This window comes from Xiphophorus hellerii, chromosome 22, assembly GCF_003331165.1.
Source record: "Xiphophorus hellerii strain 12219 chromosome 22, Xiphophorus_hellerii-4.1, whole genome shotgun sequence".
Taxonomy (NCBI): Eukaryota; Metazoa; Chordata; class Actinopteri; order Cyprinodontiformes; family Poeciliidae; genus Xiphophorus; species Xiphophorus hellerii.
In genome coordinates, this window is record NC_045693.1 from 4,204,752 (window position 1) to 4,231,773 (window position 27,022).

At 36.8% G+C, this 27,022-nt stretch overlaps 1 protein-coding gene and 1 long non-coding RNA gene across 2 annotated transcripts in view; both read right to left on the reverse strand.

The window, feature by feature from the left end:
- The window catches only part of rmdn2 (regulator of microtubule dynamics 2), a 39,798-nt gene extending 33,857 nt beyond the window's left edge, over positions 1 to 5,941 (reverse strand). Inside the window, exons 1-4 of the mRNA XM_032553374.1 lie at positions 5,896 to 5,941; positions 5,599 to 5,756; positions 4,411 to 4,519; positions 2,170 to 2,610 (exon numbers count right to left, since the gene is read on the reverse strand). Of these exons, the coding sequence (XP_032409265.1) occupies positions 2,170 to 2,609 (440 nt within the window). The 5' untranslated portion in view covers position 2,610; positions 4,411 to 4,519; positions 5,599 to 5,756; positions 5,896 to 5,941. The remainder of the gene's footprint in view (positions 1 to 2,169; positions 2,611 to 4,410; positions 4,520 to 5,598; positions 5,757 to 5,895) is intronic.
- Positions 5,942 to 5,976: 35 nt separating this feature from the next.
- LOC116712579 (uncharacterized) lies at positions 5,977 to 26,639 on the reverse strand. The gene is made up of 4 exons (XR_004337570.1): positions 26,443 to 26,639; positions 22,879 to 22,943; positions 6,539 to 8,326; positions 5,977 to 6,024 (listed from the first exon to the last, which is right to left on the reverse strand). It is a non-coding gene; the product is annotated as an uncharacterized LOC116712579 (long non-coding RNA).
- Positions 26,640 to 27,022: the final 383 nt, after the last annotated feature.

Here is a 27,022-nt window from a genome sequence, read left to right on the forward strand (position 1 = left end):
TGGCTAAGTGTCACTTTAGCATCTAAAACACAATTCATGATACTTTCGATAGTTTAGCCCAATGATTTCCAGACAGTTGAAGTGAAGGTGAGAAAGAAAAATTAAATTTCAAAGTAAATTTTTATTTTTTACAAAGGTAACCTGTTTTTCAGTCATTACTATTAAAATACAAGTTAAAATAACTTATTTTAAATGGAGATAGAAGATAGAAATAGCCTCTAATGTTCCTCAGAGGCAGAAATCTAATTTTTCATACTCGGTTTTCTGATTGGTTGCCAGTCAAATTTATAAAATTGCTTCTCTCTTTAAGCTAAAAATGGAAAAAAATTTCTGATAAGAAAAAGACAGAAAGAGCCGCAGCAGAATCCCCGCTGCTGGAAAAAGCCTAAACCATGAAGATTAAATAAAATTTTATGGGATTAATATAAAAAGCAGCTATTTGCCCTCCACGCATGATGTCACGCCAGAAATCCATAAGATAATTAGCAAATTTCTGTTTTCATCAAAGCAGAGATATCCCTGTTTATGAGAAAAACTGTTTTTCTGATGTGTTTTCTCAGTCGTGCAGTTTGTGATAAATGAATCGAGTAAAGCACAAGAGAAACTCCAATCCTGCCTCCAGACCTTGGATTAATCTCTGTCATTTTGCTGCTAGTGTTTGTTTTCATAAGTTGAACATTTTAAAAGGGAAACAGAAACCCATCTGCTGTTTACCCTATCGGAGGCTGGAGTGGGTTCAAGGTTGAAGAAGCTGCTTGATTATTCTGCCATTTCTATCCAGCACCTTAGGCTAATGTGACTAATGTGAAACATAAAACGATCAAACTGGTTCCACGGGTGGGGAAGAAAATTCATTCACCTCTATACTGAATTAAAAAAGGGACATAACCAATAGAAGCTATAATTTCCTCCATAATTGGACACGACGAGTAAGCTAGTCTCATTGTTTATGTTTTAAGTTATGGAGTTTGCTGTAATTAAGTGGCCAAAGTACTGATAATTTATTTTAACAAAGTTAAGATGAGAATTATATTCAGATTCATACACATGGAGAAAACTGCTAATGGTCACTGAAATAACTTGGAACTGACAAAACTAACAATAAATAAAATGTACTGACAGTAAAGTCAAGCAACAATAAATGTGTGTAAACCTCAATATAATGTTGGGGAAAAGTGGCCAAAATTTCTCCACAAAGATGTTAGCGACTGATAAAGTCAAAAAAGGACCACTAGTGTTAAAATGGGTCTATAAACTACTGAATAACAAGATGTAATTGTTTTTTTCTTTGTTTTGTTCCCACTTAAAAAAATGGGACAATGTTAGATCTGTTGTGTGTTTTTGTTCATATTATTTGAATCATTTAAAACATGGTAAAGTGCAGGTTATTGTTATTATGTCATAGTATGTAAAATAAAATTAGTTATTTTTTTCAATGGGTTGCGTTTCTTCAGCAACATTAAAACAGCAGCAGTAAGAGTTTTCCAGGCACATATTGCCATTTAATAGTGAAATGCAATGTTAACTTCAGTTGCTGTATTTGTCAAATATGACATGAAAGAAATTTCACTTGTAATTTGACACCTTGAAATTGGGTCGCTGTCTCTTTAAAAACTCCTGTCCTTTCTGAAACTCTGCCTGCAGGAGGTCATAACAACATGGCTCCTCTATTAACCCTTTGACGACGTTTTACCAGCGTCTCACTGAGAAGTTCTAATTTCCCAGTTCCAGGAACTAGAACTGGGTTGCTAGGCGACAGGCTGGGCTTGGCTGGCGTTGCTAGGTAACGGCACAGGACCTGTTGAAAGTCAATCTGCCAGTGGAACTAAAACTTTTAAAATCAATATTAAGGATTAATTGACTCACAACAAGCTGCTATAGTTTGCTGAAAAGTTGCTTTTGAGTTAGTTTTCTCTTATTTCAAGTGTAATAAGATATTTGCACTACAAACTAGACAAAAAATACTAAAATAATTTTGTGTTTTTGCAGTGTAGAAGCTCCTTATATTGCTACTTATTCTCATTTATTGTTTCATTTACTTCTTCTATATCTGGACTTACATTTAGCTGATTTTCAGATATTCCAGGTGTTTAGTTTTAGGATCTTTTGGGCATGACTGCATGCAGAGATGTTTTAATATTTGGATAATTTTTCCCCTGACAGACTCACCCTCCCTCGCTCTCTGCGTCCTCTGAGCTCTGTCCGCCTGGGCTGCTAGCGGCGCCCGCTGTTCTTTTCCTCCTCGTCGCTGCCGTCCTGTGCTGGGCGCTGACTCGCCGCGCCTCGCTGTGGCCCTTCAGCTCCTCCCTGACTTGGTCCGGGAGGGAGGGCAGCGCGGTCTTCAGCGCCTTCATCTCTTCCTTCAGCTCAGACACACACTGGATCAGGGCCTCCAGGCGCTCCAGCACCTCGGCCTGACCCCTGGGCAGAACAGGGCCGTCCACCAGCAGCAGGCCGGATCCGGGGTCGTTGGTGCGGTTCTGGTAGAAGCCCGGCCAGGAGACTCTTCGCTTGGACCTTAAGCCGCGGTAAAACACCACGGCCAGGCTGATGCCAGCCACTCCGGCCAGCGCTCCCAGAACCAGAACCTTGCTGTCTGTCTGAGCCATCCTGCAGGGAAACACACAACTTGTTACTAAAATCAGAAAAAACGGTGCTGCTAGGAATGTCACAATAATCAATAGATCAATTGATCGCTTGATCAGAAGGAACTCAGTAATTTCCATTTGCTTACTTCCTGGTTTGTCTCTTTTCACCAAGAACTGGATGATGAACGTCTGCAGTTTGGTGCTTTGGTCTCAGGTAGGACAATTTTGTTTACAGAAATTTTATAATTTATTTGTTTCTGTTGTTTTGTTTATTTTGAATATTTAAAATGTCTTCAGTTCCAGTGTTAAATATTCATTAGAATTGTAATTTTTTTTCTTATTTTTGAGAATCTGTTCTTGCATTATTATGTCATTAGTTGAAAATGGTCTCAAAACAGCAGTTTTATCGTTTATTGCAAAAACTTCTGGGACAATTTATTGTCCAGCAACATTTGTCATAGTGACACCAGGTTTAGCAAAAGCCTACATAAAACTAGGCCTGTCATGATAAAAAAAAACTGATAAGTGCGATAAATGATAATACTGTTGTTTTGAGACAGTTTTCATGTAATATAATGGCGATGACATAATAATGCAGGAACACATTCTCAATATTCTCAATAAACCTTAAATTCTAATGAACATTTAACACTGGAACTGGAAGACATTTTAAATAGCCAAAATAAATAAACAAGAGAACAGAAACAACAAATAAAATTAATTATGGAGTCTCTGTAAACAAAATTGTCGTAGTTGAGACCAAAGTACCAGACTGAAGATTTCTATCATCAGGTTTTTGTAGAAAGAAAGAGAAAAGAGAGAAATAAACATGCAAATGGAAAATATCGCACTGGTTTGAATTTATCATGACTAATTGACTTATTCCTTATTCAAATTCAGTTCAAATTAAAATTCAAAACACTGCATTGATCCCAAAGGGAAACTAAATGATGTAACTCATATTAATCCAAATGATTGTTGGCAGGGAAAATCTCCTGTAGCAGTCTGTATTACAGCACATTTGAAGGAAAAGCATAAACATTAATACTACGGTATGTAACATATTTTTTTAAATCACTTGAGCACATTGGACTTTTGTGCATTTTCAGCCTTTACTGAGACATAAATCTAGGAACATTTCAACAGAAAGACAACCAAATCATATTTTTCCCCTTTTGACTTGCTGCTCTCACCTGAATTTCCCTACTGTGGGACAGTAAAGGATATTTCTATTCTGCTCAGTTTGATAAATGTCACATTGTTGGTAAAATATGTATTAAAATGATCATGTTTTCACTATTTTGGCTACTGTATGTTTAAACCAGATACTGTTATGAATTCCCACCAATCCCCAGCAGTACTGATCCATATTTCTGAATTTTTATCTACTTTCCGACACCTTTGTCCAAACATAACGCGACACCATGCTGAATAATCTCTGTAGTCCCCAGTTTGCAGAGTGTTGTTGTTGTGTCTGGCCAGTTAGCAGAGATAATTGGATCACCATGTTAGTCATGAACCAGGAGGTGTTAGCTTCCGTTGACACGAGAGCTGCGAAATATTCAAATAAATATTTCAAGCGGCGTCTGAACTTTGCTTTAAGCGTCACAAGTTTACTCCATAAAGTCTTAACATCGTAAAAACAAGCTAGGTGCGTTAATTAGCGATGGCAAAGTCAAAGCTAGCACTGAAACGCGGCATTTAACTTAACACAACCAGTTTATACTGGTTTCCTTCCAGTTAGACCCAACAACAACATCTTCACTCAGAAACTGCGAGTTTTACAACAAAAACTGAAAGTTTCCATCATGACACGTCTTACCTCACTGGTACGATGGGAGCTACTTCTGTTGACTTGACAGCTCGCGGGTGCAACGATCAAAACGTTCCGTGTGGAATTATGCGTCACAATAGAAGGTTCCAGGTAAACGCTAAATAAAAGAAAATTAAATAAAATAATAATATGATAAATTAATTAAGGTTAAAGTAAAAAATATAATGAACTAATATAATAAGAGAAAAGTAATAAGTTGAATTAATTACAATTGAATAAATATAAATAATACAATTAATTACAAAAATGAAATAAAAGTGAACAAATTAGTTTAAGGAGAAATAAAATAAAACAATAGACTAATTAATAGATACACATTTAAATGTTTAAATGTTAGTCTTTTCAGGTAACGTGGTTTTGTTTTCCCATGATGTATTTAAATAAATTACTATTCATGAAAACAGGAATTTCACAACAGCAGGTATCTCCAAACTATTACTGTTGTGTAAGAAACCTGAATTTTAACACATAGAAACTGCAGAAACTCTTTCACTTTGCTTACACATTTAGCTAAATAAAATAAAAATGTAAGAATTAATTCAAGTTAAAGTAAAAAATAATCTAATAATATAAAACATAAGAAAACAAAATAATAAACTGAATTATTTAATTAGATCAACAGTAAAATAATTTTCTAAACAGATAAATAGCTAAAAGTAAAAATTAAATTAATTAAAAGATTTACTGGAGCTGAATAATTAAAATAAGGAGTTTCAAAGTAAAAAACTGAATTTCTATAAGGTTGACTTTGAGGTCTTTAAAAGAAACAGGTCTAACTTTTACAATCGCACAAGAAATGTTAGTTTTCACCGGGAGAAAAACGGGGAACCTTTTAATCAATGGTTTTATTTTACTTCCACTTTTTTGGACTTTTTCCCCCCCATGTCAGATTATTTGTCCTGTGATTTCTATCAAACACTAAACCTGACTTTTTGTATTATCTTTCCTTGCATTGCAGCAATTCATGTTTAATCAGAAACCAGATGATCAAAGTTCATCACAACAGCAACAGCACGAAGTTGATCAACAGAGAAAAACCTTTAACTTTATATCTGAACCTCTCCCTTCCTCCCTTGGATTAAAACCTAAGTCTAAATATATACATATATGATTTTATGATCCAGTTTAGTTGTTCTGAGTTTAACTCTGCAGTATGAAGCTGAAACAGTGACTCACCTCATCAGTAAGTCTTTCCTTTGAGCACGTTTCTGCACTGAGTTCTGGTTTAATATGCACTGTGGCCTGAAATGTTGCCACACATTCATTATCGCAGCAACCTTGGACCTGTAGCCAGAGCACCGAGCCGTCCTTGCTGCGGCTGATTTAAGTCCAATCTGATGTGGAGGAAAGTTCAGAGAGTTGATGTGATTTAGGGAAAATGAAAATTTAAAAAATGTGACAAGGTATTGTGTGAAATTTACTATTTTGAGCTTCACATCATGTTATAATATTTTTCCTACATCAAAACCAAACCTGGAGTGTTGCTTTGATTTTTTCCATGCATGTTTAAGAAATCCTTTAATCTCCATGGCAACCAATCAGCTGTGCAAAACGCCTGAGTGGACCTAGCCCCGCCTTCGACGATGAAGCTCCTCCTCTGAGCTGCAGTTTCCAAAAGTGCAACAAAGTTTTAAATAAAAAGCAACTCTGGAAGGCAAGTCAAATAACTGAATAAAATAGTAATTAATAAATATATCTCAATAAAAATAAAAAAAAGAGAGGAAACACAGAAATACCTAGGATGTTAAGGAAAAATAAATAATTAAATAGATAAATAACTAAATTAAAAATGGGCAAATAAAATAAATAGATAAATGAATTAATTAAACAAATAAAGATCAGGTTTTTTATGGATTAGCTGTTGAACTATTCTTTACTCAGTTTGTTTGACTTTATTGCCATGAAAATCAACATGTTTATTCAAGAGTTTTGTCTTTTTTCCTTCTGCTATTTTTATCTCGTATGTACGTGTGGGAGAAATTCAAACACCCAACAGTTACCGTATTTCAAACAGGTATTTTTAATTGTGTTTATTTATTTTGGCAAATGTAAACAAACTACATTTTTAGCTGCAGAGAGAAGAATGAAGGCAGGAAGGTGACGGGAGTTTCCTTACATAATGATGCTGGGACTGCTACGTGCGGTTTCTGCCTCGCTCTCTGAACGCAGCATTGTTCTCCGTGCCCACAGCCTGCATTCAGGAACAAAAAGCCCACCTGAAACCCAGAGGCATGGCAGCACACAAAAAAACTCAAATAAAACCTGTGGCTGGCCCTGCAGATACGCTGATAAGGCAGCACGGCCTCGCTCCTCTGGGGTCAAAGATGAGCTGATACGGTCGACAGGCTTCTCTCAGCCGGACGCCACACAGAGGGAGCAGCAGCAATGTCTGCAGCAACGGCAGCAGCAGCAATGTCTGCAGCAACAGCAGCAGCAGCAATGTCTGCAGCAACGGCAGCAAGAGAAGCAGCAGCAGGAGAAGCAGCAACAGTAGCAATAGCAGTTACAGTCGTCACATCCTTATGAAACAGAGTCAATTTCAGTCACAGATGAGGGGGAAGAAAACTAAAATCTGCATAAGATACAAGCAGAACATCAATCAATCAATCAAGTTTATTTGCAACAAGGCATTTCAGTGTCAGAAAAACACAAAAATTCTAAATCATAGAAACAGTCAACGTTACATTTTGCCCATCAGATTATTGATCAATGTTTCATTTATTGTGTTTCAAGAGCAACTCTAAAGAGTCTTTAATCTAGATTTAAAGGAACTTGGTGTTTGGCTACTTTGCAGTTTTCTGGAAGTTTTGTTTAAGATTTGTGGTGCCGCATAGAAGCTGAACGCTGCTATGCACCAGAGGTTTAGTTCTGGTTCTGGGGATGTAGAGCAGAACCAGAACCAGAAAGCCTAAGAGGTCTGTAAGTTTTATACAACAGCAGATCTTTAAGCCGTTCAGTGATTTATAAACTAACAGCAGTATGTTGAAGTCTTTTCTCTCAGTGGAAGGACTTTAGAACTGGGTGATGTGCTCTATCTTCCTGGTTTTAGTGAGAACACAAGGAGCAGCAATCTGGATTTTACCAAAATTCAGCCTTTTTCCCAAAATTCAGATTATTTTGTCTATAAATAACACATAGCTTTATATTTTGGTCCATCTGATGAACATAATAGTGTTTTGATCAGCTACGCTGTACTTGAGTCACCTTTTTACCTTTTTAGTAGACAAGCTACTTTTTACTTTTACTCGAGTAAAAAGAAGTGGAATTTGTGCTGTTCTTACTTGAGTAAAACCTTTGGGTTCTCCTCTGATGTTCAGGACTTATAAAAGCCCAGAAAAAGTGAGATTGCATCAGAGAACCACTCTGGGTTTAATCTCTTCCTTCCTATTCTGTCTTTAAAACATCACAAAGTCAGAAAAGCTCCACACAAACGGTTATTTACTGAACCTTGAGCCACATCCGGATGTGATTTTTTCAGTTAAAATGATATTTTAGTTGTTGGAAAAATCCTTTCAGATGTAACATCAACACATCCCCGTCCTTGATCTGCCCTTCTGTACTTCACCCAGAGTTCAGTAGTAAACACAAACACTTCCTGCACTCATCCGCTCTAAGAGATCCTTAAAGCCATCAACAAAACATTTTGTCTAAACAATAAACAATTTACATTTACATTCTCCAAGGATTTCCACATACAGCCATAAAAAAGACGGACCGGCTGGATTCCTTTCTGTTGTCGTGCAGCTTTTGTCCAGCAGGTGGCGCCGTCAGAGTGAGTGTTGGGATTATGACGCTTTAGAGGCAGACATGTTGCTCCTCCGGTGCTGAGTCTTCATTTTGGTGGAAATGATGAGTTTCATCAGCAGTCTGGACTGAATGAGACGCAACATCTCCGCGGTTCAGACTGGAATAAAAAGATTAAGATAAACACAGTCTGCACATTATGCAGACAACATTACCCAGCATGCACCTGTGAGCGCGATAATAAGACAACAGCCTGAGTCATGTCTGAAAAAACACACAACTGAATGATTTTAATGTCAGCAGAAGTCTTTAAGTGTCCAGCTAAAGCTGTTCTGTGTAACTTGTTTGTTGTGAAACTTTAGTTGGCCTTAAAGTAGAAACTTGTCGCTCAAACTGAACCTATTTTTAGATTTTTCACATTTAGTCCAGAAAATAAAACAAATTTAAAACCACAAAGGTTACAAAATCCTTTAAAAAGGTAATTTTTCAATATTACCTACTATTTTAAGGTTTTAAACCAGCTAAACAAAACCAGTAAAGTCACAAAAGTTACAAGATCTTTAAAAAATAAATAAAATTAATAATAATTTTGACAATTATCTACTATTTTTAGGTTTAAACCCCATTTTTTCGCATTTAGTCCAGCTAAACAAAACTTATTTAAAGCGACAAAAGTTACAAAATCTTAATAATAATTAAAAAAAACAATCACTTTTTTGATAGTTTTTTTGTTGTGTTGCTATCTTTAGGTTTTAGATCTATTTTTAGATTTTTAAATGAAGTAAAACGTTTTTTTTTTCTTGAATGGACAGTGAATAAATATGTTCTTCCATTGGATGAATTCTGATGTAAAAGTTTTGGCATTTGGTATTTTTAGAGTCATTCTGTTGTCCAACGCCAACAGAATGACTCGGTCCAAAGTCCAGCCTGGCGGCCATTTTGTTCCTGAAATGATTCTGAGGCTCCCGACCACAATTCAAGACTAATTTGATCCACCACAGCTGATGCAAAAGGCAGGGGTTTTTATAGAAAAATTACAATCTTCTTCAAGTTGAAAGTTTAAAATACAACACAAAGTACTTTTTACTTTCATTTTAATGTAATAATAAACAGGAGAACAAGAATTCACTGTGTTTTAAACCTTCATCATTTGAATCGTTATGAGGAAACACATGAAAGCTGCTGGATTTGGGTGCGGCTGCGTCTCGACCCGGATTTGGGATTTGGTATTCAAATGGAAATGCAAAGTTTCATAGATGAGATTTTTAAATAAAACAGTGGATGCAGGTGCAGAGAAACAGGCTGAAAGGCTGCAGGGTCTTTTGGTTCTGATCAAGATTTTCTCCCCATTTATCCCATTTTAAACTCTAATTAAACTTTGGATTCTTCTACATTCAAATGCTGGAGACATTAAAGTTTGGGTCGTTGTAGAAAATATAGTTGAAACCAGATATTTACATACACTATAAAATATTAACTCAACATCTGACATTAAAACAGACTAAAGTTTTAGGACTGACATAGAACTGTATTGTGGTTTTTAGTAAACTGTGACTATAATCATAAAGAACTGAGTTTATATATATACATTTACTCATGAACTGCGTTAGTGCTGAAATGTGCTAAAAAATAAATATGATTGATTGATTAATTGAAATAAATGTTTGCCTTAGAAGTTTCTCAAACGTATCTATTATAATAAATGGTTTTTGTGTGTGGACATTTTTTTCCTTTTTAAAGTAATTCTATAAAATTTGATGGTTCCACTATAAACTGTATTACTTCTCCTTTATGAAAAAGTTTGAATTTTTTTTAAAATATTTTTTATTAATAATAATAATAATAATATTTGGTTATTTTATTTTTTGCTCATGTAGCTTTTGTAGCCCTAAACAGTTGAACCAGTTATTTAAAATTCCACCAATCAGAAGCTTAAAAAAATCATGATATTCTGTGCATAGTATTGTATGTAAACATCTGACTCATGTTTGTGAGAGGTGAATAATGCTTCAACAGACATTAAAATATTAATTAAAATTATCTAAAGATGAACCAGAGCTGTTCTAATTTTTAAATATTCTAATTGTTTTAACTCTGTAAGTTTAAATTAATTGTCTTATATCTCTTTTTAATCATTTTGTTGTAAAACTGTTGATCTTTTCATTTAATTAAAGGCCCTTCAAGGCTACAAACACGGTGGTGCAGGTATTAGATAGTGTTTCTTTTATCTGCCCCCGTCAAATAAACAATAAAATTACAATACAAAGTCTGCAATAAAGTAATTTAGCAATTGATGGCATCAATACTGGACAGATTACCACTTTTCTCTCACTAATTTACCAATAATATCTTTGGGATTAAGGCAGATTATTGTTGTTAACTGAGTATTTGGCCTCATTAAAAGGAAACTGAATAATTTAGGAAAAGTTTCACAAATAGCAAACATTTGAACTGAAGTTTCCTCAAACACAGAAACTCATTAAATAAACTTCAGTTTCTGCTTCACACTGCAAAAACACTAAATTTTACCAAGGAGCTATAGTCCAGTTTTTAGAGCAAATATCTTAGTTCACTTGAAATAAAATAAAACTAACTTACATTTCAGCAAAATATATAAGCTTGTTTTAAGAGAGTAATTCCTTAATATTGATTTAAAACATTGTGGTTTCATTGGCAGATTATTTCCCTTCTAATGTGGCAAAATGTTATAAATAGAAATAATCTGCCAGTGGAAACTGTATTTTTTCATCAATATTAAGGAATTATTGACTCAACAATCTGAAAAGTTACTTTTCTCTTATTTCAAGTGTAGTCACATATTTGCACTGGACCAAATAAATTTGGTAAGATTTTGTGTTTTTGCAGTGCAGCGAAGCATTACTCCTCTGAAGTGGCTTTCACACGTCATAATTAAAAGTAAAACCAACAACAACAAAGACGAAGCCGTGCAGAACAAACATCTCCTCCGCTCCACGCCAGACCTTCCTGTTCTCATGCTTTTCCTGCTCAGGCTTTATTTGTGTGGTTGCTGAGTGAAAGCCACCACAGTGGCAGAGAGGCCCAGAATAGCCGAGGGTGGGGAAGGCCGGCCGGCCGGCGCTCGCAGTGGGATGTATCGTCTCTAAACCATCTGCTAGTCTGTGGAATGGAGGCTGCTTCCTCGTACATGCCAGTGGTCAGAGTTGGGCCTACACACCCTCAGCTATTTCTGGGCTCCTCTGTGTAGCCACTCTCTAATTCTAGCTTCTCTTCTGTTTCTCATACGGCCGCCTTTGGGAGATGACAAGTATCTCACAACATAATGGAGCAATAAAGCAATTCCAATTGTCTTAGATGTATAAACTTGAGCAACAATTGACATGTTTTTGTACCTACATTTGGGTCTCTCTTGGTTCTAAAAACTTAAAAACAAAACAACCATCCAGCCGGTTTATGGGAATAAGTTATTGTTTTTTGGTGTCTGCAAAATGAGCCGTTTCAAAATCCTTCAAGATGTAACATCACAAATCAGCAGGCACTGCCCGTTACCTAGCAACCTCAGCGGAACTCGGCCGTTACCTAGCAACCCCAGCGGAACTCGGCCGTTACCTAGCAACCCCAGCAGAACTCGGTCGTTACCTAGCAACCCCAGCAGAACTCCAGCACATTTGATCAGCTGGTTTTCAAATTCAGATTCAAAAATACTTTATTAATCCCAAAGAGAAATTAAATGTTGTAACTCATTAATTCAAATTCTTCAAAGAGCTACTGTAGATCGTGATGGCTGTTGGCAGGAAAGATCTCCTGCAGCAGTCTGTATTGCAGCAAATCTGAAGAAGCTTCTGACTGTCTTTAAAAAATTAAGATTTTTTTGTTTTGAAGAGTTTTATTTTGAAAGGTCGACACAATCTCTTTTTCCATGAATGTTTTTTTTTATTTATCAGCAACATGGAACCTGTTTAGGCAACAATCACTTAAAAGACTAAGACTTTTATTTTGAAAGGTTGACAGTTTTTGATTTTAATGATTGATTAAATATAGAACCTGAAATATCCATCTATTTGTTAATTAAACATACATCCATCCATCCAGATGACAGTACGTATATTGATTAAACTCTGGACCAGCCCGAATGCCTCCTGCCTCCTGTCAGGCACGGTGGTGGAGTAGTGGTGATGTGGGTTTATTCTGAGCAGCTTCCTGTCATTGAGATGTTCTGGACCAAACACTGGATTATGAAAAAAAAAACAAAAAACAATTTAAACCCCTCTGCCTGTTTTCTTGATACCTATTTTGTTAATTTATCATGAACTGAATGTCTTTGTGGAAAATGTTCTCCTCCAACATTGTATCCATGCAGTCCCCATCCTGTAATGTAACACTATGGATGTCCTGATACTTATCTCCACTGCTGTGAAATATCTCAGGGTAGAAAAATGTCTAAAATGTAGCTTTAATTATCTAAAAATCCCTGAAAGTAGCTTCAGTTATTTTCTTTTACATCCAGTAAGGTGAAAGTCAAGGACTATTTCTGGCTATGAGAATAAACACAACCCGTGGTGCCGTCAGTCACGCCATCAGTTAACGGTAACACCGACATTCCTGGCACATTATTGCTGTTGATCACAGAATTATGTTGAACTGATTAAGTCAAACGCAGTGACTAATGAATATTGGAGCAAAATGCTGAACATTCCTGTTTGCTCTGGTATCTGAACGTTCGGGTGAGCTGCTCCGCTGGGGAACATAAATCCCCAACAATGTAATGGCCGACTGTTGGGGAATTCTGCAGCCGTACAGAGATTTCCATTGTTGCCCAAAGAGTCCAACGTTTGTCTTCCTCGCCGACTTAAATGTGCAGCGGCGAGAAACACAAAAGGCTGTTTGAGTGAATTATTGTCTGTTTGTCCAGAAGCATTCCAGGCACCTGGTGAAACACAAACGCACACTCACCGTAAAGGAATGTCTGCTGGAAACCGTATCGGGCCTAAAGCCCTGCTGCAGCTCAACTGGTTGCTGTCGCCGTTCTCTGATCCTCTCTTTTCATTTTAGACTTTGTTCACTTTAACAGGATGGAAGTAACTGCAACTAGCGATTATTTTAGCAACCGATTAATCGATTATTCTGATGATTAATCGGATAAAAGTGGCACATTCGACAGATTTTTAATAGAACCACTTAAGCCTTTTATATACACAGCGCTGTTAATATATAGTTTTTTGAGTCTGGATACTTAATAAATAATCAATTACAAAAATAGTTGACTATTATTTCAATAATCGATTAATCCAATTAATCGTTTCAGTTTGACATCTAAGACATTTTATACATTAAAAATACATTAAAAGATGCCAATAATTCAATTCTTTTTTTAAATAAGAAGATAAACACTGTTATTGCCTAAAATGCAATAACATAGCATTCCTTTAGTAAATCTGAACTAAGTTAAGCTAAAACTATGCTCAGGAATTTTAGCTAAAAATATTTGCAGACAAAAGCGTTTTAATCTTAAATGCGAAATTTATATGTATTTTTCATCCATTTCTGGCTTAATTACTGCTCTGCATATGATTTTGTGTCACCAAATGGTCTTTTTGAATCTGTATAGTCCAGTTAACAATAAATCAATTGTTAAACTAGTTGACGATTATTTAAATAATCGATTAATCACGATTAGTCATTTCAGCCCTACACTTTTTTATACATTGGGAATACATACAAGATGCAGATAAACAAATAATTCCTTTTAAAATAAGGAGTTAATAAAGGGAAGTGTCAAAAAATGTAGACAATGTTTATTGACTAAAATAATTTTTTTTTTGCCATTTTCGGCAATGCTTACTTAAATAAATATTTAGGTTCAGTTAGCAGGTTTATTGGAGACATCTTAACTTGGTAAAGCTAAAACTGCCACTTGAATAGTTTTGGCTAAAACAGACAAAAGTGTTTTTATCTTAATAGCAAAATGTTTATATTTTCTGTACAGTTTTGGCTTAATTACTGCTCTGAATATGCTTTTTTTACACCAAGTGACCTTTTTTTAACTCTGTATAACACAGTTAACAATTAATTGGTTATTAAATGAGTTGACGATTAATTCAATAATCGATTAATTACGGTTAATTTGATTAATCGTTCCAGCCCTACTTAACTTCTTTTTATTGCTGTGTAAAGCAGCAATAACCAATTTTCAGACTGCAACATGACCTGAACTGTCCATTCTGTCAACCCTGACACATTTCCTAGAAAACAGGAAGTTCTTCCAGCCATCCATCCTCCACGTCATACCAGAGTCTAGTCTGTCTGCGACGGCTGATGGCTCATCTCGGTCCGCCACGTAAAGGGATAAGCAGGCCCAGATGGAGCAGGTCAGATATGCCTGTCTGAATGATTTAGCCACAAGTCTGGGAGGACGACAGCGGTGACAAGAACCGAGCTAATGTCCTCACCCCCAACCATGGCAAACATTTACCACATGGGAGAGGTGTAGATCACTCTGATGATCTCTTTTGATCTGCTCTGCGTGGGAATCAGGGTTTCCAGATGTGGTTTCCGACAACGCTCAACCTCTAGGTGACCCAGCTACTGTGAGAAGGGAAGACTTTCTGTGGCTCTGCTGATCCGTTACTGACTAGCAGGGTTCGTTAGCAGGTGGAATGAAGGGGTTAAATATATTTGGTTACAACACGACTTAAAAATCTATGAAAACATAAACTTATACATTTGTACAGTTGGCAGTGTACTGTAAACTGATAATTTAACACTTTCAGAAACAACAATAGTTTATCACTACAGATCCTGATAATCCCTGGCATGTTTCCATCTCTAATGGACCTTCCTTAATTTGATCTTCGAAGGTCAGATGGTGAAATCAAAAGCAAGTCAGGAAGACGTGATAAAAATGTTATAAAAATATATTTTTTATTTGTTAAATCATGACACATAATCTGCGAGCTACTATTGCCGTCTGAAGAAATGCACTGTTCCCCACCAAAACCAACCAATCAGAGCCAGGAGGAGGGGCTTAGCGCTGTCAACCATCCTCGTGAACACACTGCTAAATGTGCTAATGTTGGAGAAACAACTTACTGTCACAGGAACACTGTTAATCCCTCATCAATTGTGGTCATGCTAACTGGCCTTGTGAATGCTAGGCTAATTAGAATTCACAGCTAGCCTTGTGGAGGCTAACTAGCAATAACAAAGCTAGTTAGCCTTGTGAATGCAACAAAAGGCTAACTAGCCTCAAGTTCACAGGCCACTTGTGAACTTGTTGTGCTAGTTCACAACTAGCCTGGTGAACTAGCATTCACTAGGCTGGTGAATGCTAACCAGCCAAACTAGCATTCACGAGGCGAACAGTATGAGTTATGAGACATATAATCTGTGAAAAGGTTTTCTCCACTTCCTCCTTGAGCTGCTACTGCCGTCTGAAGAAATGCACCAAAAACGACCAATCAGAGCCAGGAGGCGGGGCTTAGCACTGTCAATCATGCTAGTGATCACGCTAATCAATGTGCTAATGGCGGAGAAACAACTAACCATTACAAGAAAATTGGCATGATTGACCTGCCTCTTACCTCTGATTGGTCAGCACTGGGAGAAGGTTGATTTTTTCCAAAGATTATCTCATGACATGGAGACAGATTAGACAAATATGTATAAAAAATATTTTTTGTTCCATCAGCAAAAGCATCTAGAAGTGAGTTGATCTAATCCTGTTTTATTGTATTTTGTTGAAACGGACTGGTGATCCGTCCAGGTTTTGTCTGCCTCTCTCTGATTGGCTGGGGTAAACTTGATCAGCCCTGTGACCCTGAAAAGGGCAGAAAACGAGCGAGTGAGGCATTTTTATAGCAACGAGGTCTGGGAACATTTTTAGGATGTTCATTAACTGAACACCTGATGCAGAATATTGGATGTTTATGGGGAACACTAGATCATAACCCGAGTTGAAAGATTAGTCTCCCTGGTAATTATCAGCCTTCTCTTTGATGCTCTTTATATTGACAGCACATGGTTTGTTTCCAGCTTTTCAAAAGCCTTCCTTTCATAAGATCGCTCAGTTTCTTCGCACAAGTTTGGCGTTTAAAAACCTCCAAACACAATCAAAGGAAAGGTCTCCCTGGTATTTATGTCACCCCCACAGCACATCTTCCTACCACACATGCCAAAGATGCAGACAGTGATTACAGACCTCTGCACTGTCCTTTCTGAGGTAATTCCTATGTTAGAGTTCAGAAAATATGGTGCTGTGAGTGGCATGCATTGTTAAATAACTATAAGGTCACTGAATAAGAGGACAGGAATGTTTCAATGTAACTGGATTTCATTCAGGAGACATACCACTGGTGCTGGTGGACTCTGGATCCAAGTTTTCACAGATTCCCACTTTTAAATCACAGTGGCATCTTTTCTAAACAATAGAAAAGATGTTTACAGTGGATTAAAAAAAGGTATACGCCGCAGTAGAAATGGTTTCATGGCATAAAAACATTTTGGTCAGGTGTGACGTGTTCCAAACTGGTTGAAAACATAATACTGTAATTCTCTTAGTATTTTTCTAAGGCTGCATTCACTCCAGCCCTGTTTGGTTCCCTTTAATTAGATCTCAGTCTTGGTTCAATTAAAGTGAACTCTGGTGCGGTTTGAATGCATACGTGAACGGAGACCGCTCCAAAAGCAGGAACTATATCGCAGGGCATTCTGGGTAAATACAACCAGAACAAATGCTATATATATATATATATCATACATCTGCAAAAATCCATTTCTGTTTATGTTTGTGAAAACGTAAGTTGTGCTCAACGTCTTTGTTTACAGGTTTTTGTGTTGTTTCCTTCAAGGCGCAGCGCCCCCTCATGCAAGGAGGGGAACAGGTTTTTCAGTTGGTTTGGTTGGTTTAACAGTGCGGTGAGAAAGCGAACCACAGCACAGCAAAATGTTGCAATTTTGGTCCCCAATTGAACTGAGTCTGCCAGAAACTGGACTAAAGCGCAGTGCATTCTGGGTAAATACAACCAAAACGAACGCAAAAGTTTAGTGCTAGCAGGACAATGGCTCAAAAAAGACAAAAGAGAAATCCTACAAATGCTAAAATCCATTTTCGTTTACATTTAGTGAAAAAGGACGTTGCGCTCAATATTTTCTTCAGAGGTTTTCATGTCATGTCTTTCAGTTGTTCTTGGTGCAGCGCCCCCACAGACGAGGAGGGGAACAGGTTTTTCCAATTGAGTGTGAAAGTGAACCACAGAAGCAAAATGTAACAACCTAAAAATAAAAATTAAAACAAATCCAGTCATGGAAAATATACAAAGTAAGGACACTGGTGTCCTCCTGGCAGTTAAGGAGCTAAAATAAAGTAAATCAAGAAAGGGGTAAAAAAAAAAAAAAAGTCATGTAGGGTTCTCTCCTTTTTCAAATATATTTTTAGCTGCATTGTACAGGATTTATTTCACGTGAACGAAGGAAAACATTTTGAGAAGATTTCTCATGGTCTCAGGTTTTTGTATGTCACAAGAACCTGTGAGTTTGTCAGAGTTATGAACACATTTCAAAAAGTTTTAAATAACTCTTGGTGTACAACAACATGATGCTGTGCTTTTCAGGCTTTTTCTCTCACAATTTAATTTTCCTTACATTCTTGTTCAGAATGTGAACAAAAGAAGCAAGAAACATCATTCATCCAGTATTATTGTTTTAGAAGAAACCAATCAATGATTAATTGAGGCCATTTAGTGAAGTTATGAAGTGTACGCCAAGTTAAATTAACAGAATAAATGATGAAATCATCAAATTAAATCTATTTAGATAATAAGGGCAGCAGATGGAGATGGTGGATATTTAATTTGCTGCCTTGTTATAAAACTAATCACACGCTTTAATGAGCGATCCGTGTCATGTAGGAATCTGTTGCTAAAGTGAGAAATCAGTAAGAATGTGTTTCAAATTTCAAACCAACTCCAACTCCAAACAACTGAGCAGCTTCATTAAAGTCCTGCTAAACCAGCAGCTGGAAACCTTTGAGTCACTCAACGAACCAAACTGTTGGGATATGATGAAGCACGACTGTTTCTGGAAATAAATACACACATCAATAAATCAGTAAAAGTTAGAACTAATGTCCAGAAAAGAAATGTGTTGTTCAAATCTGGAATGTAATGCCAACTGATGTTATATTTAATAATAGCAAAAAATTTAAAGGACAGATAAAACAATATTGTAGTAAGCTGTAAGCTCCTGGTTGTGAACTAATGTCTTATACAAGAGTTAATTAAGTGTTTAGCCAAAAATTACATGTATTCTGCCATGTTATTTTGGTTTAATTTAATGTCTAAAAATAGTTTTAGTGATGTAATGAAGTGACTATGAGAATATTTCTATTTTATACATGCTAGAATAATGAGTTGGTTTTTCTTATGAGAATTTGTTTCAGTCACATATTTACACAACTTCAGTGACTGGAGGCACGTTTTGAAACCAGTAAAACTTTTCAGAAACTACTTGCATGTTATTGTTCACATCCATAACTTTCTAAATTTCGCGCATGCGCACATTGCTGGAGGGCAGAAAGACGATTCCTTCACATGCTGTCCGTAGCCGCGCCGCCGGGGCAGAACAATCCGCTCACAAAATGAAACCTGGAGATGGAGGTGTTATTAATTTAGTGCTATGAGCCACAGCAAACGGAAAAATAACGCAGAATAACCGTTAAAGAATAAGTCAAAACCACTTTTTTTTCTCGCTCTCTCTGCGTCGGCTACGCTACACGCAGACTTGTTGCCATAGCAACTGACCACAACGCCACAAAATGTATCAGGATTCAACACTGAAAAACACGGAAACATTTCCCACACAAAGAACAGAACATTCAGCTACAGCTTTGTGTTTTAAGGCTTGATGTTTATCTTGTGATTATTAAGAGATTGCTTTTAGCTGCTATTAGCTAAGCTAACAGCAGTGGCTGATTAGCTCATTTAAACATCTGCTCTTCTGATGATCTGTCACAGTTGGTGTTTAGGTCGTCTATTTTATATTTATTTTGTCACCTAATTCCTCATCACACCTACATGTTAAGGTTGTTAAAGTCGAGCAAGAATAACTGACCTACTTCCCTCTCCGTCGCTAGGAAGAAGTTTTACTTAATAAATTTTTTTTTCGTTGCCTTTTTATCTAGTTCTGGTATTGACAAACACACACAGACTCCTAAAACCACTCGGAGATCACAATTGGTTATTATTACTCCCAGAATTAAAATGAAATCAGAAGCATAACCTCATGCAGATGTGACGCTTTTTCTCCTGAAAACATTTAAAACATCGGTGCGTCAGCGAAAATAAAGACTCTCTGGAATGTTATTTACTGAGCAAGCAGATAAGAAGACTCTTGTAAACCAAACAGCAGCGACACTTTGGTTCCCAGTGGACGGCAGGGAGAACAACAGGAAGCAATCATTTGATCAGATTGGAGGTAAGACCAAGTTAAGGTCACTCTCCTCGCAGACTTGTCATGCAATGCTGATGTAACATTCAGAGGGCAGTTGTTTACTTTATATCTCAGGAATGTGGAATAATGTCTTCATTTCCCTTGTGACCGGTAAATTTTCAGCTGTTGCTCAATAACATCATTTAATTCACATTAAACCTTACAGTGAGAATTACATAACGGCCGCTCTGTACATTCTCTGAATTCCAGCATGTTGGAACAAGTTTCTAGAGTTTGAAGCCCCTTTGTAACAAAGTACAGACTCTGCCAGAGGGCAGAAGATTAATCAAAGAACAGCAAACTGGACATCTGAAATGATCTGAAGATCTGCACCGGCATGACAAATGATACTCTGCCTTCATTCAGTGACGTGATTATGACTTTAGATGATACACTGCAAAAACACAAAATCTTACCAAGTCATTTTGTTCCAAATATCTTAGCACACTTGAAATAAGACAAACCAACTTAAAAGTAACTTTTCAGCCAGATGTAATGGCTTTTTAAAGTGAATAAATCTTTAATGTTGCTAAAAAAGAACTAGTTCCATTGGCAGATAAATTAACTGATAACATGGAGAAAATGTCTTGCCATAAATGAAAAAATCTGCCAATGGAATAGAACTGGGTTGCTAGGTAACATGGCTGGGCTTGACAGGGGTTGCTAGGTAACAACATAATGCCCATTGAATGTGAAATAAGTGGAACTAGAACTTTTTTCATCAATATTAAGGAATTATTTACTTAAAACAACCCTCTATCTTTCTTAAAAGTTACTTGTGAATTAGTTTTTTTCGTGGCCTCTGGACTGATTGTGTGCGGCCCCTGACTTCAGTTCAAGAAGGATATAAATCTAAGGATATAAACCCCCAGTACAGGTGTTTAAAAATGATCACAAACAAGTAAAATATTCTTACAGTAGAAAACATTGGCTATAATCAGAGGTGGACAGAGTACCCAGAAATTGTGCTCAAGTTAAAGTCGAACTACTTCAACATATCTTACTTTTTTTAAAAAAAAATTACTCAAGTAACAGTAAAACTGTGTTTTGGAAAAAGTCTACTCATTTACTGATAGCTGATCAAATTTAAAAATTATATAATCAGATGGACCGAAATATAAAATTAAGTGGAAATTCTGGTATTTAAAAAAAAAAAAAGACAATTTATAATTAAATAATCAGGCAAAAGAAATTTATTCTAAATCAGTTTCTTTCAATAAAAAACTGATGAAACTTTAACAAAAACTGCAGGTGTGTGTCTGTGTCTGGTGAATTTTTGGTTAAAACATGTTTGTTTTTCATTCATTGGGTAGAAAATCCAGAATTTTTACTCAAGTAAGAGTAGAAATACTTTATAATAAAGTTACTCAAGTAAAAGTTATAAGTACAGAGTAGTAAAATATTCCTAAAAGTAATTTTTTTGTAACTAGTTACTACCCAGCTCTGTTAATAAGAAGTAAAAAGCCAGAGGAGCACAATGGAGGCAACATCATGACTCTTGGCCTCTCGCCATCCCATCCTCCCAAATTCCAGCCTTCACCTTGACCAAACTTTGTTCACTTGCTAAATAAGGCACAGAAGCCAAGGCGCTACCTCATGGTGCGTGTGGTCTGCTGTAATTCAGGACGGCCCGTCGCCCACGCTCACACAGAAAAGCATTCTGAGATACAGCCGCAGAGCAAGACGGTGTTTAGACTACCCACAATCCCATCCTGCTCTTCCCCCTGCAGGCAGACGGTCGGCCTGTGCCCCCGGCCTGCGAGCGCTGTGAAAGCTTTACTGTCAAAATGAAAATAAACAAGTTTAAGGAGCCAGAAGGGGAAAAAGTAAGAGGTAGCTCAGAAAGAAAAACTTTTCTGATCAAGCTGTGTTCAATGACACCATCCTTTAAAGCAGTGGTTCCCAAAGATTTTCTTCTGGACCCCCCCAGTGGTTCCCAAAGATTCTCTGGGCCCTCCTATGGATTACAATAAAATCCCCCCCAAAAAAGAAAAAAAAATCAACTGGGCAAACATCGTTCAACCAGACATAAACCTATACACATATTTTGTTTTCAAACTCCACTGAAGTTTATTTCACACTTCATGTTGCAACAAAACTACAAACCCTCTTTACAGTGAAACACTTTTGTGTAACTGTTTTTTTTTTCATTCATCCACACTGCTTCCTGTGCCCTCCCTGCAATGGCACTGTGCCCCCCTAGGGGGCGCGCCCCACACTTTGGGTACCAATGCTTTAACGGATTTAGAAATGCTAACAAATGACGATTAAACCGGCTGAATGCAGTGGTGTCTGAGCCAAAATCATCAAGTCAAATTGTGCAACTTTATGGTCAATGGAAACGCAGCTAGTGGCTGTTTTTTAAATGAGCTGGAAGCTAAGTGTCAAAAGCACCTGTGTGTTTCAACAACATGCAAAAATCACAGCGCCATCTAGTGGCCCGGCATGACAACGACAGCTGGCAGTCTTGTCTAAGTGTGAAACTTTTCCCTAATCAACTTCTGAAAATGCCGGCAGTTTCCAGTCAGCGGTCTCGTGTAAATGTCCCCTCATGCCGACACTTTTTGAATCCAGTTAAAACTTTTCAAGAAGTTTGAAGTATAAGTGTGAAGTACTACACAGCATAGACAACACAAACCTCACAGCTGCAGGGTTGTTGACAAAAAGGAGGCTAGTAAGGCCAAAAGAATATGCGCATTATGACAATATGTCAAAATCACAGCGCCATCCCGTGGCGTGGCGTGACAACTACAGCCGACTTAAAGTTTCTTAGCAGTCTTGTCTAAAATGTGAAATTTTTCCCAAATAAAAATAAAAATAATGTTGGACATCCTAAAGCGGGAAATGTTTAGTCTGAATTAACGTCAGACAGTGAGAGAGAAACTCTATTGCTCATTTTAAAGCAAAGAAAACGGATAAAAGATCTGCAGTCCATGATACGTTTTGAATAGAGACTTTTAGTTTTTCTGTTTTGTATTTTTTTGTTTTTAACCATGTTCCTCACCTCGCTTTCCCAGCTCTCACAGACGCAGAGTGATAATGATGCAGCTTACTCAATAATGGGTGTGAAGCACTGTGTCAACATTGCACACAACTGCAGCTAAACCTGTGAGTTATGAACAAGCCACCATGAAGCTTGTGAGTAAAAACATGACTAAAAGTGGAGAAAATGACAAGAAGTGCCTTGTTTTTGAAGGCTGGTCTCTGTTTCATGTGTTCACTTCACCGGACAAGGAGAGGCTTGTTTACCTGACAGGCGTCCAGTTCACAGCGTCTCCGTTTGGGAACGGTGACATCAGTGGAACAGTTTGGACCTAAAAGAGAAAAACTGAGGTTAAAACCGAACAGAGAGCTTTTATTTGAAGAATATTGAATTTAACTTTAAAAAATGATAAACTTCTTCCACTGCTCACAGTAAAAAAAACTATTTCACAACAAATACTGGAGTTATAATCCAGAGCAGGGAAATATAACTTTTGGTAGAATTGGACTATGGTTTTCCAGATTACACTGAAAAAACCAACATCATACCAAGTATTTCTGTCTGGTTTATAGTGCAAATATTTTAGAATACTTGAAATAACTTACAAGAAACTTTTCAATAAGATATATTAGTTTGTTTTAAGTCAATTATTCTTTAATATTGATCAAACGTTCTAGTTCGAGTGGATGATTTATTTTAATACCATTACCTAGCAACGCCAGCCAAGCCCAGCCCGTCGCCTAGCAACCCAGTTTTATTTCCACTGACCGATTATTTCACTTATAACAAAACATTTTTCCCATGTTAAAGGTGAAATAATCTGCCATTGGAAATAGTACTGTATTTTATCAATATTAAGGAATTATTGACTTAAAATGAGCTCCTATAACTTGCTGAAAAATTACTTGTAAGTTAGTTTTGCCTCAGTTCAACTGTGATAAGACATTTGGACTAGAAACTAGACAGAAATATTCGGCATGATTTTGTGTTTTTGCAGTGTACAATATTTGCACCTCATATTAAATGTGCACAACATTACCTTTATTGTGGATTTTCTTGATTTGAAACAAAATTAAATACATAGACGTTACTATTTACATGCAGGAATATAAGCATTGCTGAATTTCTTCTGATTTTCTATAACAATAAACTGAGCCAGTGTTTTTTGCTTCTTTGCGATTAGATTGACCGACACTCAGAACAATTAGACTGAAGCAAGTTGGGAAATTTTCTTGGAGCTTTCTGGAAACAACTGCAGATTTCAGCCAAGATTTTCTGACGTCTCACTACTTAAGGAAGATAAAATAGAGAATGTTCAGAACTGGAAACTGCAGGGAAACAAGTCACTTTAAAATGATCAGAGTGTGAATCATTCAAGAAAGACGCCATTGCTCCACCTTCAAGCTTGGTTGCCCACATTAAAAAACAAAATGCCTTCTGTGGAAAAGTTTTATGCTCAGACAAACATGGAGCAGCTCGGCCGCAAATGACAAGAAAAATGTGTGAAATGCCAAACGTGAGGCGTTCAGTCTCACCTCAAATCAACAAGTGGAAGACTGAATCTTGAATAAAACTGGGTGTTCAATACCAGATCTGGATAAATTATGTTAACATTACCTGATCTATACAAATACCTGAACTCTGGAAACTTTTACAAGCCAAACTAACTGAAATAAAGTCAAATCTGCAAGAAAAGTGGTCAAATATGCTGCCAGAATTACCCCAGAAGCTTGTTGTTGGTTAGAAAAAGCATAAAGTGAAGTTGTGTCATGCTAGGATGATTTAACTAAAGTTAAGTAGGGGTTAATGCATATGTTAGAATCTGTATTTTACTTTATTTTGACCTATGCAGGTCTAAAATGTAAGAATATGAAACTTCTGCACCACATCTTTGGTTTAAATTTAGCTAAAGTTCTATATTATACAACAAATGTCAAACTTAAGGCTAGGGGGCCAAATCTGGCCTCTATATGCTAGCCTTCAGAGGGCCACATAAATCAAACATTCGAGATAACACTTGTTTTCTTAAATATATACATCAATCAAATTAAAGCACTTTTTATCTATATATTGTCAAATTATATCCAAGGGAAAATATCTGTAATATTATTTAACTTTAAGAAATAGTCATCAAATGCAGGAAAAGCTATTTATTCATATGTTAGCAAATGAAGACATTTGTTTTCTTGTTATGGTCCAAAATGGAGATTTATTAATTTGACACCACTGATCTACAGTATTCCCAACTTGAAAAAATTATTAGAATAAATCATTCAAGACCAAAAATTAATATCCATTATCAGTGTATGTAAACTTCTGACTGAACCTGAATGCTGTAAACCAAATATTCAACCTCACAACTGACTAATACAGAGGAACCGTAGTATAATGGTGAGTTAAGATGTAAATGGAGGTTTGAAGGAAAACTAAGGGCCCTCCTGTTGAGCATAAAAGAGAAATGTAGTTTCCATTCTGCTGCTCAATCCTGGATTCTCTGGAGGAATCTGTTGAAGAACAAGTTGTGAAACGTTGCAGCAAGTTGCACAGATGTTCTGATTTTGAGTAGGTTGCCAAGTAAAATGAGTTTCTCCAAATACCTAAAGACCACAAAGCAAGAGTCGAAAAGCACATTCACTTTAACTTAATTATAAATTATTATCTTTGCTTCTAGGCTTCCATTACTGTTGCCATCTTGCATCAAGTATCCCTGAATTCGTCCAGGATCCAACTGCTGTGGACCACCCACAGCTTACAGGAAGTGGCACAATTTCTACATTTAAAATACGGTGAAAAAGCTAAATTTGCTCCGTCACATAATTGCATTTCCACAGTTATGCTGATTGAGCCCAGCTCTACAATTCTTGTAAACTAGCCGAGGGTTTTGCAGTTTTAGTAGTTTTTAATTTCCACATTATAATGGCACTAAAAGTACCAGCAGTCATTTTTATATGCCTTTTATTTACTGTTAGATTGGAAACAATATGTCTGTTTACATAATTTCAAGAGGGACATATTATGCAAGTCACTTTTTGCATGTTTTTGTACTTCCATTTGGGTTTTGACTGCTTCTAAAAACATTTAAAGCACTTAAAGAACAGCTGTGTTTTGGTAATAAGTTTGTGTTTTTTCGTGTTTGGAAAATTAGCCATTTAAAAATTTCCCCATTGCTAAGTCCCTGCACCGTTGCCTAGCAACGCCAGCCAAGCTCAGCCCCATCACTGAGCAATCCAAGCAGAGTTCCAGCATCTTTGGTCAGTTGGTTTAATCTCTGTATGCGTTGCACAATGGCTGCTGGAAAAGACCAAACTTTCTGCTCTACTAATGCTTTTCAAAGATGTAAGGTTGTCTAACTGCTCATCTGTTTGCAGCCGTTTTCATGTGAGAGTGTAATTGTTGAATTGGGGGCGTGGCCAGCAGCATTTAAATTGGTGGAGTTAAAGTGGCAAGAGGCCCTAAAACAGCTCTGAGCATACTAAAACAATTTTGTGCAAAAATAATGTAATGAACATAATAAATCACCTTTAAACAAATATGAACAAGCTGCTCTCTATTGTCTTTTTACAAAATGTGTTTTCTGATTATTTTAAGACCCCAAAATAGAAACAAAATGGCAGTTCTTTAAAAATGACAAGTTTTCCAGAGACAATGTTTATGAGTCATGTTGTCTTTGTTCAAAAGGTCAAGTAACACTTGAGGCTTTAAATTAGTTTTATTGGCTAGACTGAGGGCAAACCCTGGAACTAGACGAGCACAAATTGTCTAGAAGCAACAAATAAATAGATGTAGTAACTTTCTAAAGATACGTAATGATAAGTGTGTAGCTGTCTTACCAAGGAACAAAATCTCCCAGTGATTAATCTTCCAGGCGACATTGCTTATTAGAGCCTCCGCCATCCTGGAGTTTCCACGGTTTAGCGCGCTTCTTACAGTAAATGAAAGGACAGTGTTGCGCGTCGTCCCTAATGATCATGTGGCGGCCACATGGGTCCCACGATGACATCACTCGGGGCAATCTGACAACACCAAAGCAGCCCATTCACAACTGCTCTTTAACTGGTGGTAAATAACGCTGGTGTACGTTAAACAGAGGATGCATTTATGACAAACAGACACAGGCCAGGATGCAGTACAGCACAAGACTTATGATCTGATCGTGTAGGAAATAACATGACCTCCAACCATGTTGGTTTAGCTGTTAAAACACATGAAGAACTCTTAAAATTATGTTTTAATAAATAATTTCATACAAAAAAAATCATACTTTTAATTTAAGTACATTTATTCAGTGAAGGGGAAAATGTAGTGTGATAAAAATTAAATCTAGAACTATTTTGATACCTCTACGTTTCTATAATATGAATGCCACTCGAGATTTTTGAGCTCTTATTAATCAAACGTTTCCTTGAAAAT